The following is a 21,008-nucleotide window of genomic DNA, read 5'->3' on the forward strand; positions in this document are numbered from 1 at the left end:
AGATGCGTACCTTGACACCCAGCTGGACCGAATCCAGGGGCATTTTTTTTTTTTTTTACTTCTGAGCTACACCTGCAGCCCTACTTTACTTTTTATTTTGAAACATGGCCTTGCTAAAATTATGAGGGCTTTGCTAAGTTGCTGAGGCTAGCCTTGAACCTTCAATCCTCCTGTCTCAGCCTCCCAAGTACTGGGATGACAGGCATGGCACCATCATGCCCGGCTTGGGCTTGTGTTTTGACGCTGCCCGGTACTCTCTGAGTGATTTGGGGCTTTCCTCACCAATAAAATGGGAATAGCGATTGTTGTGGTCATCTCATGACTGCGGTGAGCACTGATCTCAGCCCACCATATTTAAAACTCATTCAGCGGTAGCTGTTTTTACTACGCAGCGCTTGGTGGAAGTGCCTTACCTGTTAGTTTAGCTGTATTCGACAGAAGATCAAGTTCCAAACAGTGGGGACATTATTTTCTTATTTGTCCTATACTCCCAAATCTTCACCTTGCTGTTCTACCATTTTTCTTTTCCATCTTTCTCTCTCTCTCTCTCTCTCTCTCTCTCTCTCTCTCTCTCTCTCTCATACTGGGGATTGAACCCAGGCACATTCTACCACAGAGCTGCACCGATTCTGTTCTCACGGTCTCAACTTAGGTCAGAGTTCTTTCTTTCTTCTTTTTTAATTAATTAATTTATTTATTTATTTTGAGGATCTGGGGATGGAACCCAGAGACGTTTGAAGTCCGACCTACACCTCCCGCCCTATTTTTTATTCTTTTTATTTTGAAACCAGGTCTCACTGAGTTGCAGAGGGCCTTACTAATTAGCTGAGGCTGGCCTTGAACCAGGACCCTCTGGTCTCAGCCTCCCAGATGCTGGGATTACAAGGGTGCGCCACCATGCCTGGCTCTTTCTTGGTTTTTTTTTTTTTTTTTTTTGCTTTATTTTTATTATTATTTGTGGTACTGGGGATTGAACTCAGGGGCATTTTACCTCCGAGCTACACCCCCAGCCCTATTTTTTTAATTCTTTATTTTGAAACAGGGTCTCAATGAGTTGCAGAGGGCCTAAGAAGCTGAGGCTGTCCGTGAACCTCGCTCCTCCTGTCAGCCTCCCTATTACTGGGATTACAAGCCTGCGCCACCACCCCTGGCTGAAACAGAGTTTCACTAACTTGCAGACGCTGGCCTCAAACCTGTGATCCTCCTGTGTCAGCCTCCCGAGTAAGGCTTGGTCATAGCTATGTGCTGCTATGAAATGGGGCATCTTCCAGTTTGGGATATAGATCAAGAGGAGTAGGGGCAGAGCTGGGGCTGGGGAAGAAAGGCCCTTCTGCAGGGCTCCTGACCTGTTTGGAGAAGGAGTCCTCGAGCTCTGTGATGTCATTAGAAAACTCTCCAGAAGTGGTGACCGAGCTTCCGCCGCCATCGATGCCCCCACCGCAGGAGCCTCCATACGGGAGCCCCCGTTCAAGCCGGTGGCTCCGGGCACCGGCCATGGCACCCTCGTCCAGCGAGGCGGGCTTGCCCTCGAAGTACGCGGGGTTCTGTGCTTTCTCGTACTCCTCAAAGGAGAACTGCATCCGCATGTTGGAAAGGATGATGCGACGGGACATGCGGCTCTCGGAGGCGGAGCTGCGGAGCCGCTCAAAGTTCTTGTTCATGCGGTACTGGCGGAAGGCCGTCTGGATGGTCCTGGCAGCCCTGCGGCTCAGGAAGGAGCCCCCGTACTTCCTCTCCAGCATTTCCACCTGGCAGGGAGGGTGAGGGACAAGGTCAGAAAGTTACCCCAGGGTGAAGCCGGGCGTGGTGGCGCGCGCTTGTAATCCCAGTCCTTGGGAGGCTGAGACAGGAGGATCGCGCAGGTTCGAAGCCAGCCTCAGCTACTTGGTGAGGCTCTCAGCAGCTTAGTGAGACCCTGTTTCCTAATAAAATATAAAATAGGTCTGGGAGCGTAGCCCGGAGGTAGAAAGCCTCTGGGTTCCACCCCCAGTACCACCAAAAAGCCCCAGGGTGACGGCCTGGCCGCAAGCACACCTCCCCCGGTCAGGCTGTGCCTTCCACGGATCGCGAGCCTCGGAGAGTACTGGTCACATGGGATTGGACTATGTTATGGGTTTTCTTTTCTTTCTTTCCTTTTTTTTTTTTTTTTTGCGTTACTGGAGGTGGGACCCAAGGGCATTCTAACTCTGAGCCGCACCCCCAGGCCTATTTTTGATTCTCTATTTTGACACCGGGTCTCACTGAGTTGCAGAGGGCCTCACTAAGGAGCCGAGGCTGTCCGCGAACCGCGATCCTCCTGTCTCAGCCTCCCGAATGCCGGGATGACAAGCGTGCGCCGCCACGCCCGGCTCCATTGTGAATATTTTTGTATATGTCCTTCCAGGCCTCTTTTCTCTTACACATCATATCTTGTCTTCCCACTCCTCATTTTCAAACCTAAACAATACCTCATATCATACTGTGAAGCTGTCAACTAACGTGTGTGCTAATGAGCATTTGTGAAGACTGGGTGCGGGTCTTTACTACTCCAGTACCACTCCAGGACCTGGGCCAGGAGCTGGATAATTTTTTTCCTTTTTTGGTACTGGGGACTGAACCCAGGGGCACTGTACCTTCAAGCTACACTCCCAGCCCTGTTTTATTTTATTTTATTTTTTCTTGAAGCAGGATCTCACTAAGTTGCTGAGAGTCTCACGAAGTTGCTGAGGCTGGCCTCAACCTGTGATCCTCCCGTCTCAGCCTCCCAAGTACTGGGATTGCAGCCGAGTGCCACCACGCTGGCTTCTGCTTCGATAATGTTTGTCTAGTGAATAGGAGGCTCAGTGGATGGGTGGCAAAGGAGTGAGTCCTCAGGGAGGAAAAGGGTGCTGGGGCCAGTCTCCTCCACCGCCAATGTCACTCTGTCTCCCGGGGCAGCACCCTGAAGCCCCCCAGCCCAACCCCTCCCCGGGCTCTCTCGCCACCCGAGCCCCCTGCCCCCTGTACCTTCTTGTCCTGCAGGTCTGTGGAGAGTTCATAGCTGTCCGACAGGGCCTTGGAGCGCTTTATCTCCTCCTCCTCCTGCTTCCTCAGGGCCACGCTGGCTGGCTGGAGGCGTGCCCGCTGAGACCAGGGAAGGCCTACCCCAGCAGGGGGGCCCCCCATGTGGCTGCTGGTGGGGGGCATCTGGCTCAGCCGGTAGGGGGGTTGGCTCCCCGGACTATCAACCGCTGTGCTCAGGTCACTGCCTGGGGCATCACCCTCCACACTGTGGGGACGAGATAAGATGAGCCTGGGGGGTGGGAACAGGCCAGTGGCCTGGGGGTGGCTGAGCGTGCCGGACTGCTGCCCCATTTTCCTCCAACACTTAAAGGCCACAGGGAGTCTAGCCCTCAAGCTGTCTCCTCACTCTACCCCACAGTCTCTTCCCTTCAAGGGAGCAGCTTTCATAGCTCCGTCCTCGGTCCCCTTTAATCCCGATCCCTTCCAGCCCCATCCCTGCACCGCCCTCTTCTTCCCCGCCCCCTGTACTGTACTAGGGGTTGAACTCGGGGGGTGTTCTACCTCTGAGCTATGCCTCCAGCCCTGTTTTATTCTTTATTTGAAAACAGGGTCTCCCTACGTTGCACAGGGCCTCCCTGAGTTGCCGAGGCTGGCCCTGAACCTGAGATCCTCCTGTCTCAGCCTCCCAAGTACTGGGATTCCAGGCGTGTGCCCTGCTTTGAGCCCCCTTTTCTAACAGTCCTAGCCCCTAAGGGCTACTATAACCGCAAGCCCTCCTCCTCTTGTGGGTTGGTTCTCCCCTGCCCAGGCTGCTCTCAGTCCCATCCCTTCCGCCCTGGCCCCGATACCCTGCCCTCTGTGGCTGTGATTTTCCTCCCAGTGCCACCCCAGCACCACCCCCAGACCAGTTCCCTTGGGGTGCCATCCCCTCCTGGCCCTGTCCCCTGGTGCCCGGGCTCACCCAGGCCCCCACCACCCCTGCCCAGCCCTCCCCCTGCTGCCCTCCCCTGCCCCCAGCAGCGCCGAGCCTGGCCGGTGCCCAGGGCCCAGTGGCACCAGTGGGAGGCGCCGCCCATCCAGCGTCCTCACAGGTAAAGAGCCGCCCTCCGGGGCAGCTTCCTTTTCCTCCTCATGGCCGCCTCTGCTCTGGGAGGAGGGTCTCCAGGCCGCAGGGTGACAGGCGCTGGGCCCGGGTCCTGCCTGCCAGGGTTACCCCAGAGCTGTTGTTCTGCCGAACCTGCTCCCACGGTGCTATGGCAACCGGGCTGCCAGGAAACCCAGGTGGCGACAGAGCCCCGGAGCCCTGAGCCGCAGAGGTGGGGAGAAGCGGGAGGGGAAGAGCAGGCAGGAGGAGGCTGTGGGTGGGGACGGGTGTGGCTCGGCGCCCATAGAATGGCCTGGGTCTGGGGGAGGAGGTTGGGGGTTCTTAGCTGGTGAAAGGGTTAAGGGGCCACTCCCCAGCCCCTACTTGGGAGAAGCCAGGGTGCCAGGCGGAGGCGAGTTGGGGTGGGTGGAGGGGGTTCCCTGCGAGCACAGGAACTTGAGGTACAGCAGGCCTGGGAGCTGCGCTGGGGGGCTCCCGCCCTCTGCTCATACTCTGCCCTCCAAGCATCAGCCTGCAACACTGCCCCGGTAAGGCAGAAGCACAAACAGGTTGGGGACTCCTCCACCCCAAATCCTCTCTCCTCGTGGGGCTCATGGGCCCCAGCATGGAAGAGGCTCCTCCTTTCATCCTCAAACACTCATCCCCAGCACCTGGTTCCATCTCAGCCTCCATCGACAGCCTCCCTGGACTCCCGAACCATCCATAGCTCCCACTGCCCAGAAGGCACAGCCAAAGATCCTTATTACAACACTTGAAAGCGCTTCAAAACACCAGAGACAATGCTCATAGTACCCTTAGCATGTTTAGGTACCATTCTTCTCACTTCCCACTCAATAATTTGCTCAGAGCCGGGCATGGTGGCACATGCCTGTAATCCCAGAATTTAGGAAGCTGAGACGGGAGGATCGCAGGTTTGCAGCCAGCCTCAGCAACTTAGTGAGGCCCTCTTTCCAAATATAAATAAAATAGGGCTGGAGGTGCAGCTCAGAGGTAGAATCCCCAGCACAACCCCCCCCCCCCGCGTGTACACACACACACACACACACACACACACACACACACACAAATTTGGTTGTTCTTCCAGGCAACCCTAGGAGGTAGGTATTGTTATTTATGTTCATTTTAGACGTAAAGAAATGGAAGCCCAGAGTGGTTAAGTAACATATCCATGGTCACAGAGCTGCCAAGAATACAGGCAGGATTCAAACCCAGGCAGTTTGACTCCAGGGCCCACACTGTCAAACATGAAGAAACTGTGGGGTTGGCTGCCGGGCCCCTACTCCATCCACCCTGGCCCAAGGCCTGTTTGTCACCCTGCCCTGCTCACGGACAACCCTCTGCCTTCGCGATCGCCATCGTTTCTGCTACGTACAATCCGAGGAGTCCCCCAGGTCAGATGCCACCACTGAGAAGGCCTCCCGAATCCTGCCGCCAGCCGGAAATGATCGTTGATCCTGTTCAGAGCTCCCCCACAGCACATGGCTGTCCTTCTTTTTATGGCACAGATTAGCTTTGGCAAAGCGTGACAGCTATTTGTGTGCACGACTCTCAAACTCCAGCACAGGAAGAGAATTTGGTAATCTCCTAGCTAGCTCAGAGCACAGGGCCCGGGCCACAAGAGGTGCTCAGTAAAGGCTTCTGGCACAAAGAGGCACTGAATACTCTCGGGTGGCTGCTTAAAACTCTCGCTTGGGCTGATACCACAGCCTCCTCCTCCAATCTGTCCTCCAGCCTGTGGCCAGAGAGAACTTTCAAAAATAGAACCCGAGCCCGGCAAGGTGGTGCACACCGGTAATCCCAGTACTGGGGAGGCTGAGATCGCAGGAAGATCACAGGTTCGAGGCCGGCCTCAGCAATGAGTGAGACTCTTCATCAACCTAGCATGACCCTGTTTCCAAAATAAAAATAAAATAGGGCTGAGAGGAGAGCTCTGAGGTAGACTGCCTCTGGGTTCAGTTCCTGCTACCACAAAAATTGAAACAAATAGCCAGACGTGGTGGTGCATGCTTGTAATCCCAGCACCTGGGAGGCTGAGACAGGAGGATCGCACGGGTTCGAAGCCAGCCTCAGCTACTTAGTGAGGCTCTCAGCAACCTAGTGAGACCCTGTTTCCAAATAAAATATAAAATGGGTCTGGGAGTATAGCCCGGAGGTAGAAAGCCTATGGGTTCCACCCCGGTACCACCAAAAAAGAAAAAAAGAGACTCTGTTTCCAAAGAAAATAAGCAGACGTAAGTATATAGATGAATCTATCATTGCAGATGGGCAAATACTGGGAAGGGAAGAAAAGCAGAGGGTTTGTTTCTGTTTTTGTTTGCTTTTTGTTTGTTTTTGTACTGGGGATGGAACCCAGGGGCATTCTACCTCTGAGCTACACCTCCAGCCCAATTTTACTTATTTGTTTTCATTCATTTGAAACAGGTTCTTTCTAAGTTGTTGAGGGCCTTGCTAAATTGCTGAAGCTGGCCTCAAATCTGCCATTCTCCTGTCTCAGTCTCCCAAATACTAGTATTACAGGTGGGCACCACCAGGCCCAGCGTGAAAGCACTTTTTTAGATATGGTACCCAGGGAAGGCCTTTTGGGGAGAGCAGCATTATAAGTAGAACCCTGATAGAAGTAAGTTTTGTGGCTGTGTGAGGCAAAAACAGTACAGACAGAGTACAGCCAGTGCAAAGGCCCTGTGACAGAACTGTGCTTGGCAGGTTTTGTGATAGAAGTGTGCTTGGCAGGTTTGAGGAACAGTGAAGGAGGGGACAGTGATAGGAGGTATATCTACCAGATAATGAGGGCAAAGACCTGACTTTTGCTCTGACTGAGCTAACAGAGGAGGAGTATGACCCGACCCAGGCTTATAGGAATCAATTTCCGTGGGATAACCTCCAGCTTCTTCCCCAAGGCCATGGCTGGCTCTTCTGACCTGACAGGGCCTCACTAAGTTGTTGAGGCTGTCCTCGAACCTGCAATCCACCTGCCATCTTCTTTCCCCTCCTCACTCCTGGCTCCCTGCTTTCCCAAACCCTTGGGCCCCAGTGCTCCACTCTCTGGCAAGTCCTTCCTTGAGAGATTTCCCCCCTCTTGTTTTGGTTGCAAAGGGAACAGCGACAAGGACTTCAGTGTGTCAGCAGAGCCTCCCATGAGCGGGCCTGGACAAAAGAGGAGGTTGCTTGTGGAGTTGCTGGTTCTTCCGTGTGTGTGTGTGTGTGTGTGTGTGTGTGTGTGTGTGGTGCTAGAGATTGGACCCAGGGGCGTTCTACTTCTGAGCTACACCCCCAGCCCTATTTTAGGTTTTGTTTTGAAACAGGATCTTGCTAGGTTGATGAGTCTTGCTACTTGCTGAGGCTGGCCTTGAACCAGCAATCCTCCTGTCTCAACCTCCCAAGTACTGGGATTACAAAGGCATGCTACCATGCCCATTTGTGGGGTTGTTTCTGACATGATACCACTGAAGATTGGGATCTGGGGGGTGTGGAACCCCTCAAAGTGAAAGCCCCCCAAACACTGGGAACATGCTGATCACACAGAACCCCCCCAAAACACACACAGAACACTGCTACAGAGTAAGAAGCTGGGCAGGCCTGTACCTCAGTTTCTCCTGTGTGCAGGGCTTAAGTGAACACAATCTCCTTTTTATTTTTATTTTTTGTGCTACTAGGGATGGAACCCAGGGCTTTCTACCTCCAGGCCACACTTCCAGACCTATTTTTTCATATTTTATTTGGAAACAGGGTCTCACTAAGTTGCTGAGAGCCTCACTAAGTAGCCGAGGCTGACTTCGAACCTGTGCGATCCTCCTGTCTCAGCCTCCCAAGCCAAGTGTGCCACCACGCCTGGCTGCAATCTCCTTTTTATTTTTATTTATTTTTATTTTTATTTATTTATTTTTTTGTGGTACTGGGTGTGTAACACAGAGGCTTTCTACCTCCAGGCTATACTCCCAGAACTTTTTTTTTTAATTTTTTTTATTTGGAAACAGGGTCTCACTAAGTAGCTGAGGCTGGCTTCGAACCCCTGTGATCCTCCTGTCTCAGCCTCCCAAGCGCGGGGATTACAAGTGTGCGCCACCACGCCCGGCTGTAATCTCCTTTTTAGATTCCTAGACTTCAGAAAGTCTCTGAGAGAGACCTCTCTCTCTCTAGACTCCTCCTTGCCAAGGGCATGTGCATGCACACATGCACGCGTGAGTGTGTGCGTGTACACGCTCACACACACACTCATGCACAGACACAAAAACAGACATAGGCGGGCTGAGACAGGAGGATTGAAGGTCAAGGCCAACCTCGGCAACTTAGGGAGACCCTGTCTCCAAATAAAAAGGGCTGTGGATGCAGCTCATTGATAGAGTGCCCCTGGATTCAATCTCCTGTGCCTCAAAATAATAATAATAATAATAAAGAGCCGGGCGTGGTAGCGCACACTTGTAATCTAGCACTAGGGAGGCTGAGACAGAAGGATCGCAGTTCATGGACAGCCTCAGCTACTTAGTGAGGCCCTCTGCAACTCAGTGAGACCCTGTTTCCAAAATAAAGAATAAAAAAATAGGGCTGAGGGTGTAGCTCAGAGGTAGAATGCCCCTGGGTGTTCCATCCCCAGTACCGCAAAATAATAATAATAATAATAATAATAATAATAATAATAATAATAAATAATAATAACGTAAAAGGGCTAGATGGGTATGGTGATGCACACCTGTAATCTAGGTGCTTGGGAGGCTGAGACAGGAGGATCACACATTTGAGGTTTGCCTCAATAACAGGTCCCTCAGCAACTAAGCAAAACCCTGTTCCCAATTTTTTAAAAAAGGGCTCGGGGTGTAGTTTGGAGGTAGAACGCCCCTGGGTTCAATCGCCAGTGCCAGTAAATGTATACACAAACAGAAAGCGGATACATCCAAAGGCCAACAGACCTAGAAGCAAAAACACAGCCACAGCCACATGGAAATTGGAATATGTTCACACACGAGCAGACCGCGACATGACCGCACATGCGCACGCACACATGTGCGCACTGCCTGCTGGGCTATTCTGTGGGGGAGATGAGAGCATCCTCTGCTGAGGGGGAAATAAGCCATGTTACACAAATAACTGCAGTACAAAGCAGAAAGTTATCAGGGCTGGGGAGCAGAGGAAGTGCTAGGGGAGTGCGGGAGAGAGATCCCTTCTGCTTGGGGGCGGCTGAGCAGAATAAAAATAAACTCGCACTCGCTGCGCACCTTCCCGGTGTCAGGCGTTTTCCACACATTATTCAATCTGCCTGGCAAACGTGAGGGAAGAATTAGGATTCTGATTCGACAGAGGAAGAACAAGGCTCTGGAGAGGGAGTGTGACTGTGGACGGTCTCAGGGCTGGGGAGTGGAGGACCGGGGTGGGGGAGGTGGGCTTAGCCCCCAGAGCCTGCGCTAGCCCTCCCGCCACCTCCCGGGAATCCTGGCGAGTGGGTGTAGACTGGGCTTTGCCTGGGAGGAGCTGGGAGAGATGAGGGAGAGACCTCTCACGCACGAAGATGGGGAGAAGCAGAATAGGAAGATCCCTAGGGATCTGGGGCGGCCTGCCCATGGCAGGGATGGGGGGGGGGCTGTCACTGACCCTCCCCGGATGTTGTTCCTGATGGGAGGTCTTTTCTTCCTCCTTCCCTTTATTGGCACTGCCCGGAGCCAGGCAGCCAGCAGGGGTTGGGATCAGGATGCAGTTGCCATGGAAATGAATGGGGGCTGTTGCCATGGATACCATAAGATGAGGGCAAGAGGAAGCAAGGGATGCCGAGGACTATCCCCATGACAACTTGGGCTGGAAAGGGGAAACCGGAAGTGAGATGCAAGAAAACAAGAAGATCAGTGCACCTAGATGCAGCCAGGGTATCCGGGTCTGGAAGGAGAAGACAGGGCAAGGAGATTGGGGCGGGGAGGCAGAGGGACCACAGTCGCCTCTCTCTTCTCCCATAGCTCTTCTGCAAGCTGTTTCTGTGGCCCAATCCAAGCACCACAGGGATCCCAATCTTGAGCCCAGCCTGGCTTGGAACAGGGGCTGACAGGAGAGAAGGCGGCCGGCTCAGGGCTTGACCGGGTAGAGAGAGGGTGGCCAAACACGGGCTTTGAGAACACACAGACCAGGGTTTGAATCCCAGCTCTGTTTCTCTGCAGCCCTAAATCTAACAGTTGTCATTTATTGAAAACCTCCTCTTTGCTAGGCCTAGCAACTGTGCAGGGCCTGGATTGTTCTCCCCGAAGGAGATAACAGATGATGAAACTGGTACCGAGAAATGAAGCAACTCACACCGAGTCTCAGAGCGCGGGAGCGGGAGAGCAAGGCTCGAACAGAACTATCTGAGTGCAAGGGCTTGGGGTGGAGCCAGCTCAGTGGTACAGTGTTTGCCTAACATGTGCAGTGCCCTCCCTTTCTTTCTTTCTTTCTTTCTTTCTTTCTTTCTTCTTTCTTGTACTTGGGATTGAACCAGAAGTATTTATTCTACCTCAGAGGTACACCCTAAACCTATTTTATTTTATGTTTTTTATATTTATTTATTTATTTAGTGGTACTGGGGGTAGAACCCAGGGGCTTTTCTACCTCCGGGCTATACTCCCAGACCTATTTTTATACTTTATTTGGAAACAGGGTCTCATAAGTTGCTGAGAGCCTCACTAAGTAGCTGAGGCTGGCTTTGAACCTGCTCCATCCTCCTGTCTCAGCCTCCCAAGTGCAGGGATTACAAGCGCGCGCCACCACGCCGGGCTTGTTTTTTTTTTTTTTTTTTTTTTGAAACGGGCTCTCGCTAAGTTGCTGAGTCTGGCCTTGAACCTGTGACGCTCCTATCTCAGCCTCCTGATGCTGGGATCACAGGTGCACACCACTCCGCCCGGCAAGAAGCTCCTGGTTTCAAGAGCAGTGACTCTTGGATTTGTCTGGCCAAGGGCTGGAGATCCAGAGAGCCGGGCTAGACGTTACCAGCGAGGCTTTATGAACAGTCTGATCCCACAGATCCAAGTAGAGGCCCAGACAGTCAAAGTGACTTGCTCAGGCTCTTCCCAGCACGAGAATCTCCCATCCTCCAGGTCAGTGTCCCGCTTGGAGCTTCAGAACCGCCCCCACCTGTCCCTGCCCCTGCACTGCAGCCCGGGGAGGGGGGGGCAGGCGGGGCCTCCCGCAAGCTCAATTCGGTTTCATTTCCACCCTTCACAGAATCACCAGTCAGCTAGTGCCCCTCTGTGTCCAGTGGGCACCCCCGCCATTTATCGGGATGCTTGGGATGGAACCCAGGGCCTCATCCGTGTTAGGTAAGTGCTCAACCACTGAGCCACACCCCCAGGCTCTGAGAGTTTATTTTTATTTTTATGTTTGCCACTGGAGATTGAACCAGGGGCATTCTACCTCCGAGCTACACCACTAGCCATTTTTATTTTGCTGAGGGGCTTCCTAAGTTGCTGAGGCTGGCCTCAAACCTGCAATCCTTCCGTCTCAGCCTCCCAAGTACTGGGATTCTAGGTGTGTGTCATTGTACCCAGTGCCTGGTATGTGTGTGTGTGTGTGCATGTGCGTGTGTATGTGTGTGTGTGTGTGTGTTACACTCAGGATTGAACCCAGGGTCATTCTACCACTGAGCCACATCACTATTTTTTTTAATTTTTAATTTGGAAACAAGGTCTCACTAAGTTGCTGAGGCTGGCCTCGAACCCATAATCCTCCTGTCTCAGCCTCCGGAGTACCTGAGATTACAGGTATGTGCTGTTGTGCCTGGCTCATGGTGGTTCTTTTCTGTCTTTTCTTTTTTGGTACTGTTGAGTGAACCCAGGGACATTCTACCTTCGAGCTATACCCCCAGCCCTATTTTATTTATTATTTATTTATTTATTTTTTATTGGTGGTACTGGGGATGGAACCCTTCTACCTCTGGGCTACATTCCCAGACCCATTTTATTTTATTTTTTTGGAAACAGGGTCTCTTAAGCCAGCGAGGCTGGCTTCGAACCTGCACGATCCTCCTGTCTCTGCCTCCCAAGCACGGGGATTACAAGCGTGTGCTACCATGCCCGGCCTTATTTTTATTTTTTAACAGGGTCTCACTAGGTTGACGAGAGTCTCACTACTTGCTGAGGCTGTCCTTGAACCTGCGATCCTCCTGTCTTAGCCTCCGAAGTACTGGGATTACAGGCAAGAGCCACCACACCTGGCTCTCCCAATCCTTTATTTATTTTTTATTTCACGATGGGTTCTCACTAAGTTGCTGAGACTTGCCTTAAACCTGAGATTCTCCCAAGTATCCGGGATCATGGGCACACACCACGGCACCTGGCTAACTTTTGATTCTGTCTCGAAGTGTCCATTCCCACTCCCCACACCCACACCGGTTCCCCAAGGGCAATGGCCTGGTATGATTCACCTCCAGGGACCCACCATGCCCAGGCCAGGTGCCAGCACACATCTGTCGCTCAGCAGCCACCTTGGTCCCCAAAGACCACAGGTAGAAGTCATGTGTGTCTGTATGTGTGGCCATTGTGCCTGACACCTTCTCCCTCAAAACCATATTCCCACATGCTTCCAAGCCACCCACACCCAGCCTTGTGGTTATCCATCCAGCAGACACGTGCACGGAGACTGCCAGGCACCGCAAGTCGGCATCTCACACTCTCAGTATCCCTCACACCCAGTTTCACATAAGCACGTTTCCTCACACACACAGCAGTTCGTGGTATCTCGAGACCGGAAGACCTGCACAGCGGCGCACAAGGGGACAGGCACGCGGACACGTGGAGGTGTACTTCTTTTGCAATCTGTATAAACTCTCCCCCTCCCCCAGCACAGGCCCCCTGTTCAGTTTGGCCAACTTAGTTGCCTACACAGAAGCCTTCCAGCTCTCCGGGCTCCCAGGATGGTCATCTCCCTTGACTTGCCCTCTGCCTTCATTTAGTCCACTCCCGCGGCCCCCAGTTCCTTCTGTCTCCACTCAGATGAAGGGTAGAATGATCGCCTTCCAGCCACAGGGTCACATGCCCTGGAGAGGCAGCCAGACACCGGCCCACAAGCTGGTCCCTGTCTCCCAAAGTGCCTTCTTTCCCAGCCTTCAAGGTCCACCTCTTGCCCTTCTTCCTCCAGCAAGCCCTCCTGGACACCTCTTCCTGCCCCTGTTTGTTTTATTATTTATTTATTGGTACTGGAGATTGAACCCAGGGAGGCGTTCTACCTCTGAGCTACATACCAGCCTGTTTTTTTAAAATTTGAAACAGGGTCTCACTAAGTAGCTGAGGGTCTTGCTAAATTGCTGAAACTGGCCTCAAACGTATGATCCTCCTGTCTCAGCTTCCCAAGTACTGGGATCACAGACATGCGCTACCACGCCCAGCTCTCCCCGCCCACCTAGACATGTCCCTTCTCTTTCGACCAGGACCGTACTGTGCTCATCACTAAAGGCATTTCTCTCCAGTCCTTCTGGCCCTTCTCGCCCTGTCTACTCCCTCAGGGGAATTCTCACGTCCCCTGAGAGATGGGGAACTCATAGAGGACAGAGCCACTGTATCTCTCTCTCTCTCTCTCTCTCTCTCTCTCTCTCTCTCTCTCTCTGTGCTGGAGATTTTACCCAGGACTCTTCGACTGCCAAGCTACACCGCAACCTTTTTTACTTTTTGTTTTGAAACAGGGTCTTGCTAAGTTGCTGAGGGTCTGGCTAAGCTGCAGAAGTTGGCCTTGAATGAACGTCTTGTCTCAGCCCCGCAAGGACCGGGATTCCAGTTGTGTACACCGCGCCCAGCTGCTATCTTACGTTCGATCTCTCAAAGTATTTACCATGAGGCTTTGTACCCAGTAGATTCTCAAGCAATGCTTTCTGGAAGAGCAAAATAAGGGAGGGAGGGAAGAGAGGAAAAGATGAGAATGTGAGTGAATGAATGGACCAGCTGAGTGACGGAGTAGAGCAATGAGCGTGAGAAGGAGATTCTGGAGGAACTACGGGTTCAGTGTGATGGGGATGCTGACAGGAGGGAGGGAAGGAGGAGAGGAGGGCTTCTCACCTGGGCCTTAATCAAAACAAAAGCCCCAGCTGCAGCACACTTGCTCTAGCATGCCCCGGGCCCCACGCTGGGCTCCTGGCGTTCTTTCTTGCTAATCTTCATGACAACCCAGAAAGGTAGACAGATTTTCACTGGGCTCAGGAGCAAAATACAATTCCAGGAGAAGAAAAGACTTGCTCAAGGTTACACAGAGAACAGGTGGCAGAACCAGAGAGTGGGGTGCAAGTCCACTTTGGGGTCTCCTGGCTGTGTTCCTAACATAAGCACATCACGGAAAATGGGAGGCTGACATTTCATAAAGGACATTATCGTGTGTGTGTGTGTGTGTGTGTGTGTGTGTGTGTGTGTGTGTTACTGGGGATCGAACTCAGGGATGTTCTATCTCCGAGTTCTTTTTTTTTAAATTTTGAAACAGGGTTTCACTAAGTTGCTGAAGCTGTCCTCAAACCTGCGACCCCCCCCATCTCAGTCTCTCAAGTACTGGGGTTACAAGTGTGCACCATCTCACCTGGCCTTTAAAAAGAATTTTTTTTTGAAACACGGTCTTGCTACGTGGCGAGGCTCTCACTAAATTGCTGAATCTGGCCTCTAATCTGTGATCCTTCTGTCTTAGCTTCCCAAGAACTGGGATCACAGACATGCACCGCCACACAAGGCTTGTTTATTCTCTTGCTAGGGCCATTGAACTCGGGAGAAATGGCTTCCTCTCAGATTTAGAGATCCCTAAATTTATAAAATCAGAACATTAAAAGCACGGGCTAATGGAATCTTAACGTCACAGAATATTAAAATCCCATCAAAATAATTTTTAAACAATGCTACAGTCAGGAAATGTTCAAATCATAGAATTGGAGAATCCAAACCTCACAGCACTGTAGAAACAGAAATCGCAGAATCATATGGAATGTGTCCCAGAATCAGTGTTTGTTAAATGCACATATCATAGTTTCTTCAAATCAAATGATCTCAGAGTCACAGCATGTCAGAACTGGAAGAGCTCTTGGAGACCCTCTGGTCCAACCTCCCTCCCCATTTCCCAGCTGGGAAACTACGTTTCAGGTGTGTCAAGGGTAGGAGCCATTCGTGCATTTATTTATCAAGTGCCTCTTGGGTGTTGACAATACCACACATCAAATACTACTCTGCCTCCCAGCCCTGAACAGGAAAGAAGGCGAGGTCCTGGTGGGGACGGGGACAGGGAGATGGGGTGGGTGGAACATACATCAGACAGAGAGAAGAGATCAGCTTTTATTGATGGAAATTCCTTCGTATACACAGAGCGCTATGGGAGTGTGGCAGGTGGCAGGGGGCGAGGCCTTCAAGCAGTAGAAGAAATGGCAGCGATGGCCACAGCAAGGGAACGAACGACAGGGTGCTAGGCAGGCTGGGTCCTGTCCCCGTCTGGTCCTCTGAGCCCTAGGCACCCCACATCTCTGTTTGTGCTCACAGAGGACAGAGGTAGGTCCTTGGGATGTCATTTGGAGACCCCTCCAGGAGTGGCAGGCTCCAGGGTGCCCAGAGAGCGGGAAGTGGGGGTGTGGGAGGGTCTGGGTTCCAAGCCGCAAGCTCCAAGCTTTGCTTTTCCCGCAGTTTAGTCAGACCTAAGGCTCCAGCTCTTTTGAATTCAGGGGCTGGAGTTCAGGAGAGACAGTAGTGGAGAGGGGGACTTCCAATAAGGAGATGGGAGAGGAAGGGGCACGATGCTTGCCCATCTGGTTCCTGAAGCGGGGGACAGGGTCCCAGGGGGGATCCGCAGGAGCTGGGGAGGGGGCTGGTTAAGGCTTTTGCTTCTGCATAGAAAATGGCCCTTGTCCTCTCAGTTACCGAGAGGAGGGACTACTGCACCCGGAGGCCGGACAGCAGAACTGGTGAGCGTCCTCTTCCTCTTCCTCTTCCTCAGTCTCCTCCTCCTCCTCCTCTTCCCTGGGGCCAGGAAGGGCAGGGTAGAGGCCACAGGTGGGGGTGACAGAGAGAGGCAGAGGCATTAGTTTGCAGGGCAAGGGAGAGACAGGAAGGGCCAGGACTGGGAGGTGGGGCTAGAATGGGGGGTTCCAATGGGGAGGCCGGTCAGATGGATTAGCCAGGGCCGCACCCAACTCAGTCCCCTAGGACCTGTTGCCGGTCCCCTCCCGGCGGCCCTCCCCCACACTCGGCCTGGGCTCCGTCTTCAGGTTACCCCTGAAGTACAGAAATTCCATTTCTGACTTTGATGGCTATCCACCCTTGACTCAATTTTTACTTTTTGGTACTGGGGATTGAACCCAGGGACATTCTACTTCTGAGTTCCGCTTCTAGGCCTTAAAGTTTGTTTTTAATTTTGAAACAGGGTTTCACTAAATTGCTGAGGGTGGCCTTGAACCTGGATCCTCCAGTCTCAGCCTCCCAAGCATTGGGATGACAGGTGCGTCTCACCATGCCCGGCTCCACCCTTTGCTTTAACACTTAATAGCAACGTGTTCTAGGTTGGCACTTTACATACATCATAATTTTTTGTGTGGTACTGGGGGTGGAACCCAGGGGCTTTTCTACCTCTGGGCTATACCCCCGGCCCTTTTTTCTATTTTATTTGGAAACAGGGTCTCACTAAGTTGCTGAGAGCCTCACTCAGTAGCTGAGGCTGGCTTTGAACCTGTGCGATCCTCCTGTCTCAGCCTCCCAAATGCGGGGATTGCAAGCGTGCGCCACCACGCCCGGCTCATACGTCATATTTTTAAGCCCTGCCACAATTCTGCAAAGTTGCATTTTAGAGAAGAGGGGATCAAAGCTCAGAGGTTAGATAACCTGTCTGAGGTCGCACAGCCAAGGAAATGGTAAGAGTCAAGAGTTTTGTGTGGGTGGGGAGAGAGTGCTAGGGATTGAACCAGGCACATTCTACCTCCAAGCTACACCCCAGCCCTATTTTATTTAACAGGGCCTAAGTTGCTGAGACCCTGTCTCTCTAAGTTGCTGTGGCTGTGGTCTTCCTGTCTCAGCCTCCCAAGTACTGGGGTGAGGGGGGTACACCACCACACCCAGCTAAGCGTCAGAATTTGAACTTCCCAGAGCTTCGGGTCTCAGACTCAGTCCAACCAGTTCCTCTGGGTGAACTTGGTAGCATGTCTAGATAGCCACCCTGTCCTCAAACAACAGAGGTTTGTATTTCCTAAAGGCTTGGGTGAAGAAAATAGGCGATGCTTAGAAGCAGCGTATGGAAAGGCCACAGTTCAGAAGCAGAAAGACCTGGGTTCATATTCCAGTCTCCAAGTGCTTCTAGGCCGTGTGTCCTCGGGCATGTTACCCCTCCTGGGGCCTCAGTTTCCTCCTCTGTAAAATGGACATGAGGTTGAGAACACGTAGCAAATGCCTGGCGAACAACGGCACTGAGGTACAGCGGGGTTCTCCAGCTGCTATTGGATGGAGTCGAATTTCCAAAGTGGCTCTCTGCCCGTGAAACAGCCACTGTGGGGTGGGGAAGGCGCCATGGCAGGAACAAGTGCCCGTCGCCAGAGGACAGCTGGACAATACCAGGCGCCAGACCGCGCGTGACAGCAGCTGGAGCTGGGCTCTGGTGTCATGGGGCAGATGGATGGGAAGTTGGATGGCGATGGACCAGGTCCTTGGGAGTGCAAAGGCTGATCTTCCCGGGACAACCAAGGAAACAGCAACATCCCAATCCCAGACTCTTCGACTCCAGGGATGCAGGAAGGATGGGATTCAGGAAATAGGAGGATCAGGAAGAGATGGAGAGGAAAACAGACAGGCAGGGGAAGGATCTTCTGTCCATCTGACAGACAGGCGCACGTGCGCGCACACACACACGCACACACACACACACACACACACACACACACACACCCCGGTTCTCGGACTCAGAGCTCCCGCTGACACATTGTTCCACATACTCACTGAGTCAGCAAAATCACATGAAGTAGGGCTCAAGCCCTGGGCATCTCAGACGCCTCTTCCTCGTCCATAAAGCAAGAAGCAAAATGCACTCCTCTCCCAGGCTGTCATGAGGAACAAGTGAAGAGTCCAGTCCCACCGCCTGCTCTGCCCGCCCCTGTTTTTGTGGTACAGGGGATTGAACGCAGGGCTAGTCTCTCTCCAAGCTATTTCCTTCCTTCTTTGTTTCTTTGTTTGTTTCTTATTTATTTATTTATTTATTGTGGTGCTGGGCTCACTCAGGGCCATTCTACCTCTGAGCCAATACCCCAGCCCTATTTTTAATTTATTTATTTTTATTTATTTATTTATTTATTTATTTATTTATTTTGCAGTATTGGGGATTGAACCCACGGGCATTCTAACTCCGAGTTATATCCCCAGCCCTATTTTTATTATTTATTTTGAAAGAGGGTCTCACTAGGTTGCAGAGGGCCTTACTAAGTAGCTGAGGCTGACTGCAAACCTGCAATCCTCCTGTCTCGGCCTCCCAAATACTGGGATGACTGGGCCAAGTGCATGCACCACCATGCCCGACCCTCCCTGTTTTTAATTCTTTATTTTGAAAGAGGGTCTCAAGAAGTTGCAGAGGGCCTCACTAAATAGCTGAGGCTGGCCGTGAACCTGCAATCCTCCTGTCTCAGCCTCCCAAGTACTGGGATTACAAGTGTGCACCACCATGCCTGGCTTATTTTTATTTTTAAAGAGGGTCTTGCTACATTGCTGAAGGCCTCACTAAGCTGCTGAGGCTGTCCTCGAACCTGCAGTCCTCCGATGTCAGCCCCCTGAGCACTGGGATGACAGGCATGCATCATTGCCTCCACACCTGTCTCACTCCACTCTTACTTGGCCCTGCTACTTCTCCCCCTAACCCTGCAGTCACCTCCTAATTCCTTCTCTCTACTTTCCTGAACCACATTAGCCGTCCTCTGGCTGCCTTCTAGCACCCGTCTCTTCTGCTCAGACACCCTCCTTGGCTCTCCACTGCCTCCTGGATAAAGATCGCACTTCTCAATTTGGCTCCTCCACATGCAGCCCCACTGGGGCTTTCCTATCAGAAGGGGTCACACAGACCTGGGGTCAACACTAGCCCCACTACCTACTAGCTCGGTGGCCTTGGTTTCACATCTTGACCTGAGACTTTTTTTTTGTTTTGTTTTGTTTTTGGTGGTACTGGGGTTCCTGGAAGCCCTTCTACCTCCGGGATACACTCCCAGACCTATTTTTATATGTTTTTTTTTTAATTTGGAAACAGGGTCTCTTAATCCAGCGCAGCTGGCTTGATGCGCGATCCTCCTGTCTCCTCCTCCCAAGCGTGGGGATTACAAGCGTGCGCCACCACGCCCGGCTTTGACCTGAGACTCTTTTTCCTTTATGTACCTAATGAAGAAATATCAATCCTGTAGGGCATGGTGAGATTAAGTGAATTCAGGTGTGTTAAAGCTCCTGCGACTGAAAAAATTATCATGCGTAATACATGGTAGCTTGTGCGTGTAAGTGTGTACGCACGCACACGTGTGTGTATGCTTGTGTGTGATGCAAGGGATGGAACCCAGGGCTTTGTGTGTGCTAGGGAAGTGTTCTACCACAGAGCTACAACCTCAGCCAGCTATACCCTATGCACCTATCTCATTATGTGTGTGTGTGTGTGTGTGTGTGTGTGTGTGTGTGTGTGTGTAGTACTGGAGATCAAACCCAGGGGCATTCTACCTCCAAGCTAAACCCCAAGCACCATTTTATCTTTTTTTGTGTGTGTGGTGCTGGAGACTGAACCCAGGGGCATTCTCTACCTCCAAGCTATACCCCCAGCCTGATTTTTAAATTCTTTTAAAAAAATTTTTTTTGGTGGCACTGGGGGTGGAACCCAGGGGCTTTCTACCTCCGGGCTATACTTCCAGACCTATTTTATATTTTATTTGGAAACAGGGTCTCACTAAGTTGCTGAGAGCCTCACTAAGTAGCTGAGGCTGGCTTCGAACCTGTGCGATCCTCCTGTTTCAGCCTCCCAAGCGCGGGAATTACAAGCGTGCGCCACCATGCCCGGCTATTCTTTATTTTTGAAGTAAGGTCTCACTAAGTTGTGGAGTGCTTCACAAAGTAGCTGAGGCTGGCCACAAACCCGGATCCTCCTGTCTCAGCCTCCCAAGCACTGGGATTACAAGTGTGGACCTGGCTCTGTGCATTATTTCAATCAGATTATTATTATTATTATTATTATTATTATTATTATTATTATTTGGGTGGTACTGGGGATGGGACCCTTCTACCTCCGGGCTACACTCCCAGACCTATTTTATATTTTATTTGGAAACAGGGTCCCTTAAGCCAGCGCGGCTGGCTTCGAACCTCTGTGATCCTCCTGTCTCCACCTCCCAAGCGCGGGGATTACAAGCCTGCGCTACCACGCCCGGCATAGTTAATTATTTTGGCAATTAAAACCTGGGGTACTCTACCACTGAGCACCTCTCCAGCACTCTATAATTTTTATTTTGAAACAGGCTTTTGCTAAGTTGCCCAGGCTGGCCACGAGCCTGCAGTGCCCCTGCCTCAGCCTCCCAAGGAATGAGATCACAGGCGTGCGCCATCGCACCTGGCTCACACATGGTAAATATTACTGTGACTGTTATCAGTGGCATTAACGGTATCCTACTCATGCCCAGTTCTCATCAGCGAGCTTCCGTCAGCGCAGCCAGCCTTTTCATGCCTGTGTGCCTTTTTGATTCTGTTTCTTCCACTTGGAATATTTTCCCTTCTGCACAGATCTGTGCCTGCTGACATCCCCTCTGGATTTCACCCTGCTCAAGTGCTCCTTCCTGCGGGATGTCCTCCCTGACTCCTGGCCGTGGCCACGAGAACTCTTTGCACCTCAGGCTCCAGCATCCAGGCCCTTGGTCGGGGCTCTCTGCTGATTACTCTGAACTTTACTGAAGCATTTCTGACCCAATCCCCTCAATGCCCTCTATGGGGACCACCACCTCTGCTTTCCTTCCCTGTGAGAAAGAGGG

The 21,008-nt window shown here is 52.0% G+C and overlaps 1 protein-coding gene across 8 annotated transcripts in view; it reads right to left on the minus strand.

The window, feature by feature from the left end:
- Positions 1–21,008, minus strand: part of IQSEC2 (IQ motif and Sec7 domain ArfGEF 2) — a gene marked incomplete at both ends in the record, with an annotated part of 127,733 nt that overhangs the window by 27,482 nt on the left and 79,243 nt on the right. For 4 of the 8 annotated variants that reach the window (XM_080719382.1, XM_080719381.1, XM_080719380.1 and 1 more), the window contains 2 exons: positions 1,347–1,748; positions 2,986–3,247. In XM_080719382.1, coding sequence (XP_080575508.1) covers positions 1,347–1,748; positions 2,986–3,247 — 664 coding nt within the window. Of the gene's footprint in view, positions 1–1,346; positions 1,749–2,985; positions 3,248–15,902; positions 16,006–21,008 lie in introns of those variants that run through there. The other 4 variants (XM_080719385.1, XM_080719386.1, XM_080719384.1 and 1 more) reach the window with 1 other exon arrangement.

This window comes from Muscardinus avellanarius, assembly GCF_963383645.1.
Source record: "Muscardinus avellanarius genome assembly, chromosome: X".
NCBI classification, from domain to species: Eukaryota; Metazoa; Chordata; class Mammalia; order Rodentia; family Gliridae; genus Muscardinus; species Muscardinus avellanarius.